The following is a 17,131-nucleotide window of genomic DNA, read 5'->3' as shown; positions in this document are numbered from 1 at the left end:
TGTCAGAGTAATTCTGAGTTGTTTGTGTGTAGTTCTGATTGTTGTGTCTGTGTGAGATGTCATTCGGTAGCATTTGTGTGTAATTCTGCCTGTTTTGTCTTTCTTGTTTTAGTCTGTCTTTCTAAGGGATTGCAAAATGACTGTAACTTTCCCATAATTCCTAGGTTTTCCAGAACTCCCAGTTGTAAGACTCCCAGCTTTCCGGCTTATTCCTTTCCTGATTCCAGGAATCTCTGGGAAACCTGAGAATTTTGGAAAAGTTACTGGAATTTTGCAACACTAGACTCTTGTCTAGTTTTTATTGCTTTCACTAATGTACCTCAGCTAATGCATAATGCTTTCTCTATGAGCAGTGAAGAGTTGTATCAATCCTGCACATGGATTTCATTGTCCATACCTCTTACCAACTGGTCAGTTTCTAGTTCTCCACTACGTAGTAAGTCAGATTGATAGTCACGGTGAGCCTGATAAGTTTGTGAATGCAGTCAACTAACTCCTGATAAGTGCAGTTTTACAATTCCCAATTAAATTACACATTTGATTGAGTGCACTCTACCACAACAGTCCCAAGCTTTTGTATTTATCTGGAGTCGACTGTATATCATTCACTATCTCTATTGGGTGGGCGGTTAAGTCTGTCAAAACAGAATGAACAGTTTACTGTGCTGGGCAGGGCATCCATCATAATCACCAACATTATCCGCCACAGTTATTTATTGTTGTCACAAGACAACCAGTTTAGCTGTGTGATTTCACTGCAGTCTTGTCTCACCTTTGTTCAAAAGCCATATTAGAGTAATAACAACACACTTTGATGTCCCAACTTTAAAGGAAGCCTTATCCAGCTGTGCTGTTTGAAGATCTGTATTTTAAGTACTGTCTCAAACAGCATTTGTTTTGTTTAAAATACTTGCGCTTGATTGAGCTTGTCTGGTGCTGTCACGACTTCCGCCGAAGTCGGTTCCTCTCCTTGTTCGGGCGGTGCTCGGCTGTCAACGTCGCCGGTCTTCTAGCCATCGCCGATCGACTTTTCATTTTCCATTGGTTTTGTCTATGTTCCCCACACACCTGGTTTTCATTTCCCAATTACTGGTCATGTATTTAACCCTCTGTTTCCCCCATGTCTTTGTGTGTGTTTGTTTGTTGTTAGGTCGGTACGTTTCCGGCTGATTTTTTCTGGGTGCTGTGTTCACCCGTGTTGTGTGGCAACCATTATTGTTCGCACATTGGTTTTGTTACTTTGTGCTATTTTCGCAAGTAAAGTGCGTTGTTCACTCATCTCTGCTCTCCTGCGCCTGACTTCATGCACCAGCTACACCCACCGCCTGACAGAAACACACACCAGTCGTCATGGAATCAGCAGGAGCAGGTACCCCTGTTATTGGGGTCCAGGAGCACGTCCAGGAGCAAGCGGCGATGCTCCATCATCTCGGCGCCACCATGAATCGCGTCCTATGGACTATGGGTCGCTGGGAGAGAAAGGGAGGTCCTTCAGCGCCTCCGCCAGCGCAACCAAGGTCTCCACTACTCGCCCCTCTTTCACTCGGGCCCAGTGGGATTCGTCTGGCCCTTCCTAGGGAGTATGATGGGACGGCTGCACAAGGTCAGGGTTTCCTCTTACAACTGGAGCTCTACCTAGCAACCGTCCACCCTGTGCCTTCGGACCGAGAGAGGGTGTCCGCCCTCGTCTCATGCCTCTCAGGGAGAGCCTTGGAATGGGCCAACGCCATGTGGGGAGAAGGAGATGCGGCGCTGGACCACTTCGAAGATTTCACCCGCCGCTTCCGGGCAGTCTTCGACCACCCGAGCGGCGGGTGAACGCCTCGTACATCTGAGGCAGGGGACGAGGAGCGCCCAGGAGTTCGCTCTGGACTTCTGGACCCTTGCCGCTGGCATGGGATGGAACAACCACTATCGTTGCAGTTTGCGTGAGGACGTCCGTCGGGAGTTGGCCTGCAGGGACACCACCCTCACTTTCGATCAGCTGGTGGACCTGTCCATTCAGTTGGATAACCTGCTGGCTACGTCCAGATCGGGGTCTGTCGGTTCCATCCCCCAGCACCACCGCTCCGACACCCAGGGAGCTGGGAGGTGCTGCGCTTAGGGAGACCGGAGGTTCCGTTTCATGCACCATCTGTGGCCGCAGAGGGCACACTGCCGGCCGGTGCTGGGGAGGTTCCTCTGGGAGTCGAGGCAGCAGGCAGGGCGCTCTTGCGTCACCCCAGGTAAGCCGGCTCCATGCTCACCCAGAGCTCTCTGTTGCCCACATGTTTTTGAACGTTACTTTTCCTGAGTTTTCCCCGCATTCCCAGCATAAGGCGCTCGTCGATTCAGGCGCAGCTGGGAATTTCATTGACAGATTATTTGCCCATAGATTAGGAATCCCCATTGTTCCAGTGGATATGCCCTTCCCAGTTCACACCCTAGACAGTCGACCATTAGGGTCCGGGTTGATTAGGGAGGTCACCGCGCCCCTGGGCATGGTGACGCAGAAGGGTCATAAGGAGAGAATCAGTCTCTTCCAATTTGATTCTCCTGCGTTTCCCGTGGTGCTAGGCCTACCCTGGTTAGTCTGTCATGATCCCACTGTTTCGTGGCAACGGAGGGCTCTCACGGGGTGGTCACGAGAGTGCTCGGGGAGGTGTTTAGGGGTTTCCTTTGGTGCTACTACGGTGGAAAGTCCAGACCAGGTCTCCACCATGCGCATTCCCCCTGAATATGCCGATTTGGCTCTCGCCTTCTGTAAGAAGAAGGTGACTCAATTACCACCCCATCAACAGGGGGATTGTGCGATAAATCTCCTGGTAGATGCTGCACTTCCCAGGAGTCACGTGTATCCCCTGTCACAAGCGGAGACGGCGGCTATGGAGACATATGTCTCCAAATCCCTGCGTCAGGGGTACATTCAATCTTCCACTTCACCCGCCTCCTCGAGTTTCTTTTTGTGAAGAAGAAGGAGGGAGGTCTGCGCCCGTGTATTGACTATCGAGGTCTAAATCAAATCACGGTGAGGTACAGTTACCCGCTACCTCTCATTGCCACGGCAATTGAGTCAATGCACGGGGCGCGCTTCTTCACGAAACTAGATCTCAGGAGCGCGTACAACCTGGTGCGTATCAGGGAGGGAGACGAGTGGAAGACGGCGTTCAGTACCACCTCAGGGCATTATGAGTACGGTCATGCCGTACGGTCATGCCGTACGGGTTGATGAATGCTCCATCAGTTTTCCAAGCCTTTGTAGACGAGATTTTCAGGGACCTGCACGGGCAGTGTGTAGTGGTGTATATTGATGACATTCTGATATACTCCGCTACGCGCGCCGAGCATGTGTGCCTGGTGCGCAGGGTGCTTGGACGATTGTTGGAGCATGACCTGCACGTCAAGGCTGAGAAATGCCTGTTCTTCCAGCAGGCCGTCTCCTTCCTAGGGTACCGCATTTCCACCTCAAGGGTGGAGATGGAGAGTGACCGCATTTCAGCCGTGCGTAATTGGCCAACTCTCACCACGGTAAAGGAGGTGCAGCGGGTTTTAGGGTTTGCCAATTACTACCGGAGGTTTATCCGGGGTTTTGGCCAGGTGGTGGCTCCCATTACCTCACTGCTGAAGGGGGGTCCTGTACGTTTGCAGTGGTCGGCTGAGGCGGACAGGGCTTTTGGTCACCTAAGGGCTCTGTTTATCTCGGCTCCCGTGCTGGCCCATCCGGATCCTTCTTTGGCGTTCATAGTGGAGGTGGATGCATCCGAGGCTGGGATAGGAGCCATGCTCTCTCAGCGCTCGGGCACGCCACCGAAGCTCCGCCCCTGTGCTTTCTTCTCGAAGAAGCTCAGCCTGGCGGAGCGGAACTATGATGTGGGGGACCGGGAGTTGTTGGCTGTGGTGAAAGCTTTGAAGGCGTGGAGACATTGGCTTGAGGGGGCTGAACACCCTTTTCTCATCTGGACTGACCACAGCAACCTGGAGTACATCCTGGCAGCGAGGAGACTAAATCCTCGTCAGGCAAGGTGGGCCATGTTTTTTACCCGTTTTGTGTTTACCCTGTCCTACAGACCAGGTTCCTAAAATGTGAAGGCAGACGCATTGTCCCGGCTGTATGACACAGAGGAGCGGCTCATGGATCATACTCTCATGTTCCAGGCCTCCTGCCTGGTAGCGCCGGTCGTGTGGGAGCTGGACGCGGACATTGAGCATGCGTTGCGTACAGAGCCCGCTCCCCTCCAGTGTCCAGCTGGGCGTCTGTACGTTCCGTCTGCTGTCCGCAACCGGCTGATCTATTGGGCCCACACGTCACCCTTCTCTGGTCATCCTGGTATCGGTCGGATGGTGCGCTCTCTTAGTGGGAAGTACTGGTGGCCCACTTTGGTTAAGGACGTGAGGGTTTATTTTTCTTCCTGCTCGGTGTGCGCCCAGTGTAAGGCTCCTAGGCACCTGCCTAGAGGTAAGTTACAACCCTTATCTGTTCCACAATGGCCGTGGTCGCACCTGTTGGTAGATTTCCTGACCGATCTTCCTCCCTCACAGGGTAACACCACGATCCTGGTCGTTGTGGATCATTTTTCTAAGTCCTGTCGTCTCCTCCCTTTGCCCGGTCTCCCTACGGCCCTACAGACTGCAAAAGCCCTGTTTACACACGTCTTCTGGCACTACAGGGTGCCTGAGGATATAGTGTCTGATCGGGGTCCCCAGTTCACGTCGAGGGTCTGGAGGGCATTCATGGAACGTCTGGGGGTCTCGGTCAACCTTACCTCGGGTTTTCACCCCAAGAGTAACGGGCAGGTGGAGAGAGTGAACCAGGATGTGGGTAGGTTTCTGAGGTCTTATTGCCAGGACCGGCCGGGGGAGTGGGCGGCGTTCGTGCCCTGGGCAGAGATGGCCCAGAACTCGCTCCGCCACTCCTCCACTAACCTCTCCCCCTTCCAGTGCGTACTGGGGTACCAGCCGGTTCTGGCGCCTTGGCATCAGAGCCAGATCGAGGCTCCTGCGGTGAACGACTGGTTCAGGCGCGCGGAGGAGACATGGGACGCCGCTCATGTTCACCTTCAGCAGGCCGTGCTGCGCCAGAAATCCAGTGCAGACCGTCACCGCAGTGAGGCCCCGGTGTTTGCACCGGGGGACCGAGTCTGGATCTCGACCCGAAACCTGCCCCTCCACCTGCCCTGGGTCCGCGGTTTGTGGGGCCATTTAAAGTTCTGAGGAGACTGAACGAGGTATGTTACAGGTTACAGCTTCCCCCCGATTACCGTATTAACCCCTCGTTCCATGTGTCTCTCCTCAGGCCGGTGGTGGCTGGTCCGCTCTAGGAGTCTGAGGTGCGGGAGGTTCCTCCGCCCCTTCTATACATCGAGGGGGCCCCGGCGTATTCAGTTCGATCTATACTGGACTCGAGGCGTCGGGCAAGGGGCCTTCAGTACCTCGTGGAGTGGGAGGGGTACGGTCTGGAGGAGAGATGCTGGGTTCTGTTGGAGGACGTGTTGGACCCTTAAATGCTGCGTGAGTTCCACCATCTCCGTCCGGATCGCCCTGCGCCTCGCCCTCCGGGTCGTCCCCGAGGCCGGCATCGGTGCGCTGCTGGAGTCGCGCGTCAAGGGGGGGGGGTACTGTCACGAGTTCCGCCGAAGTCGGTTCCTCTCCTTGTTCGGGCGGTGCTTGGCGGTCGACGTCGCCGGTCTTCTAGCCATCGCCGATCGACTTTTCATTTTCCATTTGTCTATGTTTCCCACACACCTGGTTTTCATTTCCCAATTACTGGTCATGTATTTAACCCTCTGATTCCCCCATGTCTTTGTGTGTGTTTGTTTGTTGTTAAGGTCGGTTCGTTTCCGGCTGATTTTTTCTGGGTGCTGTGTTCACCCGTGTTGTGTGGCAACCATTATTGTTCGCACATTGGTTTTGTTACTTTGTGCTATTTTCGCAAGTAAAGTGCGTTGTTCACTCATCTCTGCTCTCCTGCACCTGACTTCATGCACCAGCTACACCCACCGCCTTACAGGTGCAATGGAGCCAATGGAATAGTCCCCAAAGTCCAACCCAGTCCTGCAGCTCCAAGGAAGGATTACTTCAAAGTGTACAGAGGCCCTCACTCAGGTGGACACAACGTGTTTAGCCCTGACTTTTTCTCAATATCTCTGTCAATAGATATATGTGGCTCAGTTGGTAGAGCATGGTGTTTGCAACGCCAGGGTTATGGGTTCGATTCCCACGGGGGGCCAGTACGGGGGGAAAAAAATAATGTATGAAATTAATTATAATGTATGCATTCACTACTGTAAGTTGCTCTGGATAAGAGCGTCTGCTAAATGACTAAAATGTAAATGTAAAAATGTATGTGCGGTGATATGTGTACACCAAGTTGATATGAGAGGTTAGTATAAGCCTTGCAGTGAGTTTCTCTCTGCTCTTCTGTTCTGGTTGCTAAGCGCATCAGCCTGTCCCTGCCACCTTGGGAACCATGGTAACGTGTCCATCTTGCATGAGTTGACTGTTTTGCTGCAGAGAGAAACTATTGCTCTCTCTCGCTACATCTGAAAGGAAACATGTTTCTGTCACGTTCTCATGGTCGTGTAATTAAAAACCTTTGACCCTTAAAGAGGACAAACTGACACAGCAGCCTATGGTCTATGTTCCCTGGGGTTTACTTAGAGGAGTAGAACAGAGTTCACCTCCACCTTGAGTTAGTGGTTAATGAACTAATTAAGTTAAGGATGAAAAAGCTAGTCATTCTTAGCCTGGTCCCAGATCTGTTTGTGCTCTTGCCTACTCCATTGCTGTCAGTCAAGCCTAAAATGTATGCAAGCCAGTGAGTGTGACAGGGAGTTGGCATGATGGCATCAACAGACTGGCACTCAGACTTAGTGGTTCTTGGGTCAGCTCCTATAGGATATCCCAATTCAAACCTTGACTACAACGTTAATGTAAACTCATGTTGAAAACAAAACAGGGTCACTCCACCTGTTAGGGTCACTCCACCTGATGTGAAATAACAACCAATATGCCCTTATGAGTGTGATGTGTTGAGATTAATGTACCATTTTAATATCTAAAAGATATCAGCTGTTATCTATTTTAATGATTGTTTTAGCTTTCTGTGTAAAATCAAATGATGGTTGTGCGCCTGGTCAGATAATCATGTATTGCTAATTGCGTTCTAATTAATGCTTTAGTCCACCAGAGGGCGACAGTATATAGTTAAACTGTTGTTCCACTACCATGCATTGCATCAACGTCATCTGCCATACTAGGGCAATTGAGGACAAGCCCAAACCTGTTCCACTTTCTAGTCATAGCAAAGAACCAATACATAAATAGATAAAATTAGACTTCCTCCCATTTCTCGTTGCCCGTGTTTGGGATATCCTGTTTTCACTGTATTTATCATATCAAGTGCAGCTGTATAGTATTAGGCTTTGTGATGTCATTGGCCTCTCACACAAGTTTTTGCAGAAATGGGACTGATTTATCTTTGCCCATATCTGGAATTTAGAAAAGCTTTTATACTTTAAAATGCAATCGACCACTTAGGCACAAGGTTAGGCTTAGTATTCACCCCAATGCAGCTACTTCTTAACAACAAAATGAAAATGTAATACCCAGAAAATAAACACAATTAGCTTACACTGATTCAGAATTCTTGCCTGAGGGACCTAGTGGCTCAATGATCCTTTAGCCTCACGTTATATCTCATTGTCTTCTCCATCTGTCTGAATGACACACCTGAAAGCTGGCTACAGCTGACCCTGAATCAGTCTTATCATCCATCTGGCAGAAACCAGGGGGTCTTGTGGCTGATCTCAGCTAGCCTTAGTGAGCTGTGCAGCTGGTTCTGTTCCAAACTGGCCCTGGAGAGAAATGGTCTGTCTAGGCGAGTCTGGTGCCATGGCCCATTGACGGACAAGAACCCGACAGCCAGCCAGCCAGCACAAGCTCATGTTACGAACAGTGCTAAGACAGAAATTATACCTCTCAACTCAAATAGGCCTACTGTAATGAGAGAATGTTTATTCCAGACCACTTCGATCGTGCCTTAGGAAAGTATTCACACCACTTGACTTTTTCCACTCTTTGTTGTGTTACAAAGCGGGATTAAAATGCATTTAATTGTAATTTTTGTCAACAATCTACACAAAATAGTCTAGGACCAAGAGGCTTCTAAACAGCTTCTTCCCCTAAGCCATAAGACTCCTGAACATCTAATCAAATGCTACTCAGACTATTTGGATTGCCCCCCAACCCTCTTTTACACTCCTGCTACTTCCTGTTATTATCTATGCATAGTCTACCTACATGTACATATTACCTCAATTACCTCGACTTACCGGTGCCCCCGCACATTGACTCTGTACCGGTACCCCCTGTATATAGCCTCGCTATTGTTATTTTACTGCTTCTCTTTAATTATTTGTTACTTTTATTTCTTATTAATATATTTTTTTAACTGCATTGTTGGTTAGGGCTTGTAAGTAAGCATTTTACTGTAAGACCTGTTGTATTCAGCACATGTGACAAATACAATTTGATTTGATTTGATTGTACAATATTAGCACATTATTTTGTTAGTGAACCAGGCGAGGCAGTCATTAGAGAAACCAAGGCTGTTGAGTCTGCCGATAAGAATACTGTGATTGACAGAGTCGAAAGCCTTGGCCAGGTCGATGAAGACGGCTGCACAGTACTGTCTTTTATCGATGGCGGTTATGATACCTTAAGCGTGGCTGAGGTGCACCCGTGACCAGCTCGGAAACCGGATTGCATAGCGGAGAAGGTACAGTGGGATTCGAAATGGTCGGTGATCAGTTTGTTCACTTGGCTTTTGAAGACTTTAGAAAGGCAGGGTAGAATGGATATAGGTCTGTAATAGTTTTGGTCTAGAGTGTCTCCCCCTTTGAAGAGGGGGATGACCGCGGCTGCTTACCAATCTTTAGGAATCTCAGACGATACGAAAGAGAGGTTGAACAGACTAGTAATAGGGGTTGCAACAATGGCAGCAGATAATTTTAGGAAGAGAGGGTCCAGATTGTCTAGCCCAGCAGATTTGTAGGGATCAGATTTTGCAGCTCTTTCAGAACATAAGCTGTCTTCTGGATTTGGGTGAAGGAGAAGCGGGGGGGGGGGGGCTTGGGCCAGTTGCTGCGGGGGTGCAGAGCTGTTTGCCGTGGTTGGGGTAGCCAGGTGGAAAGCATGGCCAGCCGTAGAGAAATGCTTATTGAAATTCTCGATTATCGTAGATTTATCGGTGGTGACAGTGTTTCCTAGCATCAGTGCCATGGGCAGCTGGGAGGAGGTGCTCTTATTCTCCATGGACTTTACAGTGTCCCAAAACTTTTTGGAATTAGTGCTGCAGGATGCAACTTTCTGTTTCAAAAAGGTAGCCTTTGCTTTCGTAACTGACTGTGTGTATTGGTTCCTGACTTGCATATCGCGGGGACTATTCGATGCTAGTGCAGTACACCACAGGATGTTTTTGTGCTGGTCAAGGGCAGTCAAGTCTGGAGTGAACCAAGGGCTATATCTGTTCTTAGTTCAACATTTTTTGAAAGGGGCATGCTTATTTAAGACGGTGAGGAAAGCACTTTTAAAGAACAACCAGGCATCCTCTACTGACGGGATGAGGTCAATATCCTTCCAGGATACCCGGGCCAGGTCGATTAGAAAGGCCTGCTCGCAGAAGTGTTTTATGGAGCGTTTGACAGTGATGAGGGGTGGTCGTTTGACCGCGGACCCATAACAGATGCAGGCAATGAGGCAGTGATTGCTGAGATCCTGGTTGAAAACAGCAGAAGTGTAGGGTGCCCATGTTTACGGATTTGGGGTTGTACCTGGTAGGTTCCTTGATAATTTGTGTGAGATTGAGGGCGTCTAGCTTAGATTGTAGGACAGCCGGGGTGTTAAGCATATCCCAGTTTAGGTCACCTAACAGTACGAACTCTGATGATAGATGGGGGGCAATCAATTCACATATGGTGTCCAGGGCACAGCTGGGAGCTGAGGGGGGTCTATAACAAGCGACAAAAGTGATGGACTTATTTCTGGAGAGATGGATTTTTAAAAGTAGAAGCTCGAACTGTTTGGGCATAGACCTGGATAGTATGACAGAACTCTGCAGGCTATCTCTACAGTAGATTGAAACTCCGCCCCCTTTAGCAGTTTTATCTTGATGGAAAATGTTGTAATTGGGGATGGAAATTTCAGAATTTTTGGTGGCCTTCCTTAGCCAGGATTCAGACATGGCTAGGACATCAGGGTTGGCGGAGTGTGCTAAAGCAGTGAATAAAGCAAACTCAGAGAGGAGGCTTCTAATGTTAACATGCATGAACCCAAGGCTTTTACGGTTACAGTCAAGTCAACAAATGAGAGCGCCTGGGGACACACAGGGCCTGGGTTAACCTCTACATCACCAGAGGAACAGAGTAGGAGTAGGATGAGGGTACGGCTAAAGGCTATAAGAACTGGTCGTCTAGTGCGTTGGGAACAGAGAATAAAAGGAGCAGATTTCGGGGCGTGGTAGGATAGATTCAGGGCATAATGTACAGACAAGGGTATGGTAGGGTGCAAGTACAGTGGAGGTAAACCTAGGCATTGAGTGACGATGAGAGAAGTTGCATCTCTGGAGGCGCCAGTTAAGCTAGGTGCAGTCTCCGCATGTGTGGGGGGTGGGACAAAGGAGCTATCTGAGGCATGTTGAGCGGGACTAGGGGCTCCGCAGTAAAATAAAACAATGAGAGCTACCCTAATCAGTATACAAGGCATATTGACATTAGAGAGAGGCATAAAGCAATCACAGGTGTTGATTGGGAGAGCTAAGACAACAACGGGTAAGACAACAACGGGTAAACAGCTAAGACAACAACAACGGGTAAATGGCGACGAATGGGCAGAGAGGGTCAGAACACAGGGCCTGAGTTCGAGGCTGGGGCCGCAAGAAACAAAATTAAGTACCGTGTTAATGAACAGTCCAGCAGGCATCAGCTGTGTAGCCGTGTGATCATAGGGTTCAATGAGCAGCAATAGATGGGGAGCCGTTCGGTAGTCGTTACTATGCTAGGCGAGCGGGAGACACGGCGTTCAGAAAAGCTAGCGGGCCGGTGCTAGCAGATGGGGCTTCACCGACATCCACGACGCAGAGGCCGGTTGAGAGCACATCGGCCGAATTACGTCAGCAGACCAGCAGACCAGTCGTGATGGATCGGCGGGGCTCCGTGTCGATAAAGGTTCCAGGCCAATTGGCAAGAGAGGTATTGTAGTTGGTGTTCTTCGTTTGCTAGCCGGGAGATGGGCCTAGCTCGAGGCTAGCTCGACGCTAACTGGTGCTTGCTTCTGGACAAGGGCGTTAGCCACAATAGCCACTCGGTAGCAGCTAGCTAGCTGCGATGATCCGGCGTAATGGTCCAGAGCTTGCGGCAGGAATCCGGTGATGTAGTGGAAAAAAGCAGTCAGATATGCTCAGGGCTGATATCGCGCTGTGCAGACTGGCAGGTATTATCCGGGCTAAAGCGGCTGGTGTCTGAGCTAAAGGTAAAGACCACTAGCAGTGGCTAACAATGACTAAATAGCTAGTAGCTAATTAGCTGGCTAGCTGCTGATGGCTAGCTTCTGATGGAGGTTCCAGTTCTAAGGTCGAAAAAATAGCAGATCCGTACCACATTGGGTGAGGCGGGTTGCAGGAAGGTATAATTAATTCAAAAATGGAAAAGAGATTGAAATATATTGAAATGTACACAAAAAAAAACAAGGGAAAAAAATGAATATTTACAAGGGACAAAAACAAACACGTCTTACTGCTACGCCATCTTGGATCTATAAGAATTGTGGAGGAATAAGTATTGTGGATATAACTATTGTGGAGGAATAATACATTATGACCTTGCTCTTGCATTTCAAAGATGGCGGTACAAAAAAATACAAAGGGTTGTTGTTTATTTCTTTGTATTATCTTTTACCAGATCTAATGTGTTATATTCTCCTACATTCCTTTAACATTTCCACAAATTTCAAAGTGTTTCCTTTCAAATGGTACCAAGAATATGCATATCCTTGCTTCAGGGCCTGAGCTACAGGCAGTTAGATTTGGGTATGTAATTTTAGGCGAAAACTGAAAAAAAAGGGGTCCAATCCTTAAAAATACTTCAAGCACTGAAGTTGGTTGTTGATCATTGCCAGACTGACATTTTCAAGTCTTACCATAGATTTTCATGTCGATTTAAGTCAAAACTGTAACTAGGCCAATCAGGAACATTCAATGTCATCTTGCTTAGCAACTCCAGTGTATATTTGGCCTTGTGCTGAAAGGTGAATTTGTCTCCCAGTGTTGGAAAGCAGACTGAACCAGGTTTTTCTCTAGGATTTTGCCTCTGCTTAGCTCTATTCTGTTTATTTTTATCCTAAAAAATGCAGTTTTACTTTAATGCCTTATTGCAAACAGGATGCATGTTTTGGAATATTTGTATTCTGTACAGGCTTCCTTTTTTCACTCTGTCAATTAGGTTATTATTGTGAAATAACTACAATTATGTTGATCCATCATCAGTTTTCTATCACAGCCATTAAAAACTGTAACTGTCTAAAAGTCACCATTGGCTTCATGGTGAAATCCCTGAGCGCTTTCCTTCCTCTCCGGCAACTGAGTAAGAAGGACGCCTGAATCTTTGTAGTGACTGGGTGTATTGATACACCATCCAAAGTGTAATTAATATATGATATAATATATAATATTAAATGTCTGCTTTTTTATTTATACCCATCTACCAATAGGTGCCCTTCTTTGTGAGGCATTGGAAAACCTTGATCTTTATGGTTGAATCTGTGTTTGAAATTCACTGCTCAACTGAGGGACCTTAGAATTATCTGAATACGTGGGGTACAGAGATGAGGTAGTCATTCAAAAATCATGTTAAACACTATTATTGCACCCAGAGTGCATCGATGCAACTTATGTGACTTGTTATTAAGCAAATTGTTACTCCTTAACTTATTTAGGCTTGCCATAACAAAGGGTTTCAATACTTATTGACTGAAGACATTTCAGCTTTTCATTTGTAATTCATTTGTAAAAATGTCTAAAAACATAATTCCACTTTGACGTTATGGGGTATTGTGTATAGGTCAGTCACACAAAATCTCAAGTACAGGCTTCATATCAGCATGGCCTTTTGGAATATTCACTAACACTGATATGGCAGAAGCACACTTTAAATAACAGCCATAATGATGACACTACTACACTGTCATTGTAATGATGCATCTATTAAGATATGTAATTATGAGCTCTGCATAGCATGACATGAATGCGCTAGAAATATGGTAAGGATATATTTCATGAACCTTTAATAATGCTGTTTGGACCTGTTATAACATGTTCATAAAATGCTTATAGATGTGTAATAAATGGGTTATGGAAATGTAGTCAGAGTAAATCGTTACTATTGCTTCATGAGAAAATATTGAGCACATCAACTTGTTAAGTAGGCCTACCCTTAGCAAAGAGGTTCTGTTTGTGTGTTCAGCTGTGACAAGGGAATGCTGTGGAGGCTGTGTTTATAAAACTGCTTTGACTGTGAATCAGAGACGGAGGAGGTCAGAAGGTGTGTGTGTTGGAGTGCTGTGTATGAATCACTTAGAACTCCTGTTGAAAAGCTGGGGGTCACTGAGTGCAGGAGGGACGAGGAGAATTACCACTCGGGGTTAGCTTTGGTCTCTCTCGACTCACACATCCTCAATATAATAGAGAAGTGTCGCGGAGGAACTGTATGAGTCAACGCACTCTAAAACCCTTTCCTCTAATCATGTGATGTCTCATTGTGTACATCGGCTTCAGGTCAGATATTCTTTCTCCATTGCGATATTCACTCTTGTCAAACAGTTGTCAAGATAAGAATACAGCTAAAAACTGCACAGAAACGTGAAACGGTCATAGTGATCCAGCTCCATTATGACTACCGACTTTAATCTGGATCCAGAAACGTGAAACGGTCATAGTGATCCATCTCCATTATGACTACCGACTTTAATCTGGATCCAGAAACGTGAAACGGTCATAGTGATCCAGCTCCATTATGACTACCGACTTTAATCTGGATCCAGAAACGTGAAACGGTCATAGTGATCCAGCTCCATTATGACTACAGACTTTAATCTGGATCCAGAAATGCACCTTTGAGAAAGTTCGGTATTATGTAATCATGTTTAATAGTGTCTCATCATATCAATGCAACACTGCTCAGTTTGTGGGCAAGCACCACGTTTTGTTGACATCCAACAAGTCTACACTCTTAGAAAAAAGGGTTCCTAAAGGGTTCTTCGGCAGTCCCCATAGGAGAACCGTTTTTGGTTCCATGTAGAACTATTTTGGTTCCATGTAGAACCCTCTGTGGAAAGGGTTCTACATGGACCTCCAAAGGGTTCTACCTGGGACCAAAAGGGTTCTTCAAAGGGTTCTCCTATGGGGACAGCCAAAGAACGACATTTTTCTTAGAGTGTAGACCAGGGCTCTCCAACCCTGTTCCTGGAGAGCTACCCTCCTGTAGGTTTTCCCTCCAACATCAGTTTTAACTGAACTGTTTCAGCTTATCAACCAGCTAATTATTAGAATCAGGTGCGCTAGATTAGGGTTGGAGCGAAAACCTACAGGACGGTAGCTCTTCAGGAACAGGGTTGGAGAGCCCTGGTGTAGACAGTAGTACAGTACAGTACACAGTTGATCTAACAAATAACCAATCAGTTAAGCTGTTTCAGTTTCTTCATTTGAAGCCAAGTGGACAAGCTGAATGGCATGCATAGAGCTTTTGATGTTTGAGATGGTTTCATTTTGTTAGCTCATTGGGCACAATGTTCTGAACTGATCCTGGGCCAGAAGCCATCAAGCCAAATACTCTGAGCCTGATGCTTTGTCACCCACAGGTCAATGCTCTGAAATCAGTTCAATGTACATACTGCATTTCAAGGGTCAGAGGTCTATCATAATGGAGATGGAAAAAGCTATTCCAGAGGGTTTCTTAACCCTTCCCCTCCCCTGTTCAATGTTTTTGTCCTCTGCCACCAAAAAAAGGGCGTAGGTCAAGACACAAAGAACTGGTGGCCTTCACTGGCCTATGTCACTGCTTTAGATTGATTATAACACAGATTATAAAATCCTCTGGAAGGCTTTGTACATTTCCAGGGAGGTGGTAGACAAGTCATAACATGTGTGTTTGTAGTAACCCATCAGTAAATCATTGACATGTTAACCAATGCATGCTGTGTTTGAGGCCTCAAGGCTATGGTAGATTTGTAACTCTCCTCCATACACTGTAGCTGGGCTTTTGACTTGTTTTACCACTGTGGTTAAAACTTGTCTGATTCTCCCATCACTCCCCTCTACCCAGAGAGAAGACAAAGAGCATGTGCTCTTGACCACTCCCACAAGAGGTCGCCGTGTCTTGGAGCACTCCGCTCTCAGCCAGCGCTGCAGGAGGTGATGGACGTGGAGGGAGTGTGCCTGGAGGAAGAGGAGGAGGAGAAGGTGAGGGAGGTCACCATCACCCACGGAGAGGACTCGGAGCTCAGCGTCAGTTTCCAAGGGTACGCGGCTGAGCTCCGGCAGTGCCAGAGTCGAATGAAGACCTCCCAGGTCCCCCTCAACACCCACGATCAATCAGAAGGGAACAAAGACTCCAAGACTGACACATACAAGGCCACCATTGTGTGAGCACTGAGGCTGAGCAACCCTCACCAGCACTTTCCAAGTTTGATTCACGGTCTGTTCAAACAGGAACTTACTTGATGAACAAGGGATTTTTACTGTAAAAATCTGTCGTTTTTCATGCCAGAACTGATGTATATGTATAATAATTGTATGGTGATAGATATTGTATTATTGATCATTACTGACTATGCCGTACTGTTTAGCGCGTATACATTTTCAAGAAGTGATGAAAAGGAAAATAATTGCCAGTTAAGATTAATGAACAATTTGGTAATAAACTATTGTTTGGAAATGTATTAGGGGATACCTTGTTTTAGATGGATGCTGATAATGTAGGTACTGTAAAGCTGGGGCTATAGAATTAAGCCTCTTTCAGGTAGATTATAGGATTCACACATTGTAGGAACATGAGAAACTCCTTGCAATTCTAGTGCATGTTACTGTATTATTCTGGTCACACACTGAGTGTAAAAAACATTATGAACACCGGCTCTTTCCATGACATAGACTGACCAGATGAATCCAGGTGAAAGCTATGATCTCGTATTGATGTCACTTGTTCAATACATTTCAATCAGTGTAGATGAAGGGGATGATGCAGGTTAAAGAATGATTTTTATGCCTTGAGACAATTGAGACATGGATTGTATATGTGTACCATTCAGAGGATGGATGGGTAAGACAGAATATCTAAGTGCCTTTGAACAGGGTATGGTAGTAGGTGCCAGGTTCACCGGTTTGTGTCAAGAACTGCAGGTGTTCTTAATGTTTTGCACACTCAGTGTACACTGTTTCATGGTGAACAAAATATGATGCCTCTTTATGTCTGTACATTTGATCTATTATGGTCTGGCTTGATGTTTGGTTGTTCAAATTCCACTCAATAAACATTCCCACCATTATAATGCCAGAATGGAAGTCTTTGTTGTTAGTCATGTTGAAGGATTTTGTTAAAGGGTCAATCTGGTATTTAAACAACCACAACTGATGGGGGTATGACAGTAGAACTAACCCACTAGGCACAGACGTCAATTCAACGTCTATTCCATGTTGGTTCATCGTAATTCCATTGAAATTATGTGGAAACAGCTTGATTGAACCAGTGACTGCCCAGTGGAAAGCTCACGAGGCATTTATAAGTTATGTTATTCAAGAATCAGTGGCTATATATCATTAATTTAAAAGTCCACAAATGGATGTACCAATCCAAGATGGCCCCTTTAATGATTAATTTAGCTTGAAATAAAAATGATTTGTAAGAATGCAAATCCTTGATACCCAACCAGCTCTAAACATAGACCTGTCAAGCCATTATCATTGGTCTTTAAGATATTCACATTGCAGAATTCTCCCAAGTGTGTTTTGTCTTCTTAAATCTGTTTGCCCAGTTGGTCAGAACGGTGGTCAGTTTATTAACAGTATTAGTAATTATAAGTGAACAATTTCTTCGAGTCACACATT

General features: G+C 46.6%; 1 protein-coding gene across 3 annotated transcripts in view; it reads left to right on the top strand.

The window, feature by feature from the left end:
• LOC115194197 (regulator of G-protein signaling 12) overlaps nt 1-15,912 on the top strand; it is a 69,193-nt gene extending 53,281 nt beyond the window's left edge. For all 3 annotated transcript variants that reach the window (XM_029753663.1, XM_029753664.1, XM_029753665.1), the window contains exon 18: nt 15,351-15,912. In XM_029753663.1, coding sequence (XP_029609523.1) covers nt 15,351-15,673 — 323 coding nt within the window. In that variant the 3' untranslated portion in view covers nt 15,674-15,912. The remainder of the gene's footprint in view (nt 1-15,350) is intronic.
• The last annotated feature ends 1,219 nt before the right edge of the window (nt 15,913-17,131 follow it).

Source organism: Salmo trutta, chromosome 5, assembly GCF_901001165.1.
Source record: "Salmo trutta chromosome 5, fSalTru1.1, whole genome shotgun sequence".
NCBI lineage: Eukaryota > Metazoa > Chordata > Actinopteri > Salmoniformes > Salmonidae > Salmo > Salmo trutta.
Note: the sequence above shows the minus strand (reverse complement) of the source record. Positions and strands in the feature narration are given on the sequence as shown.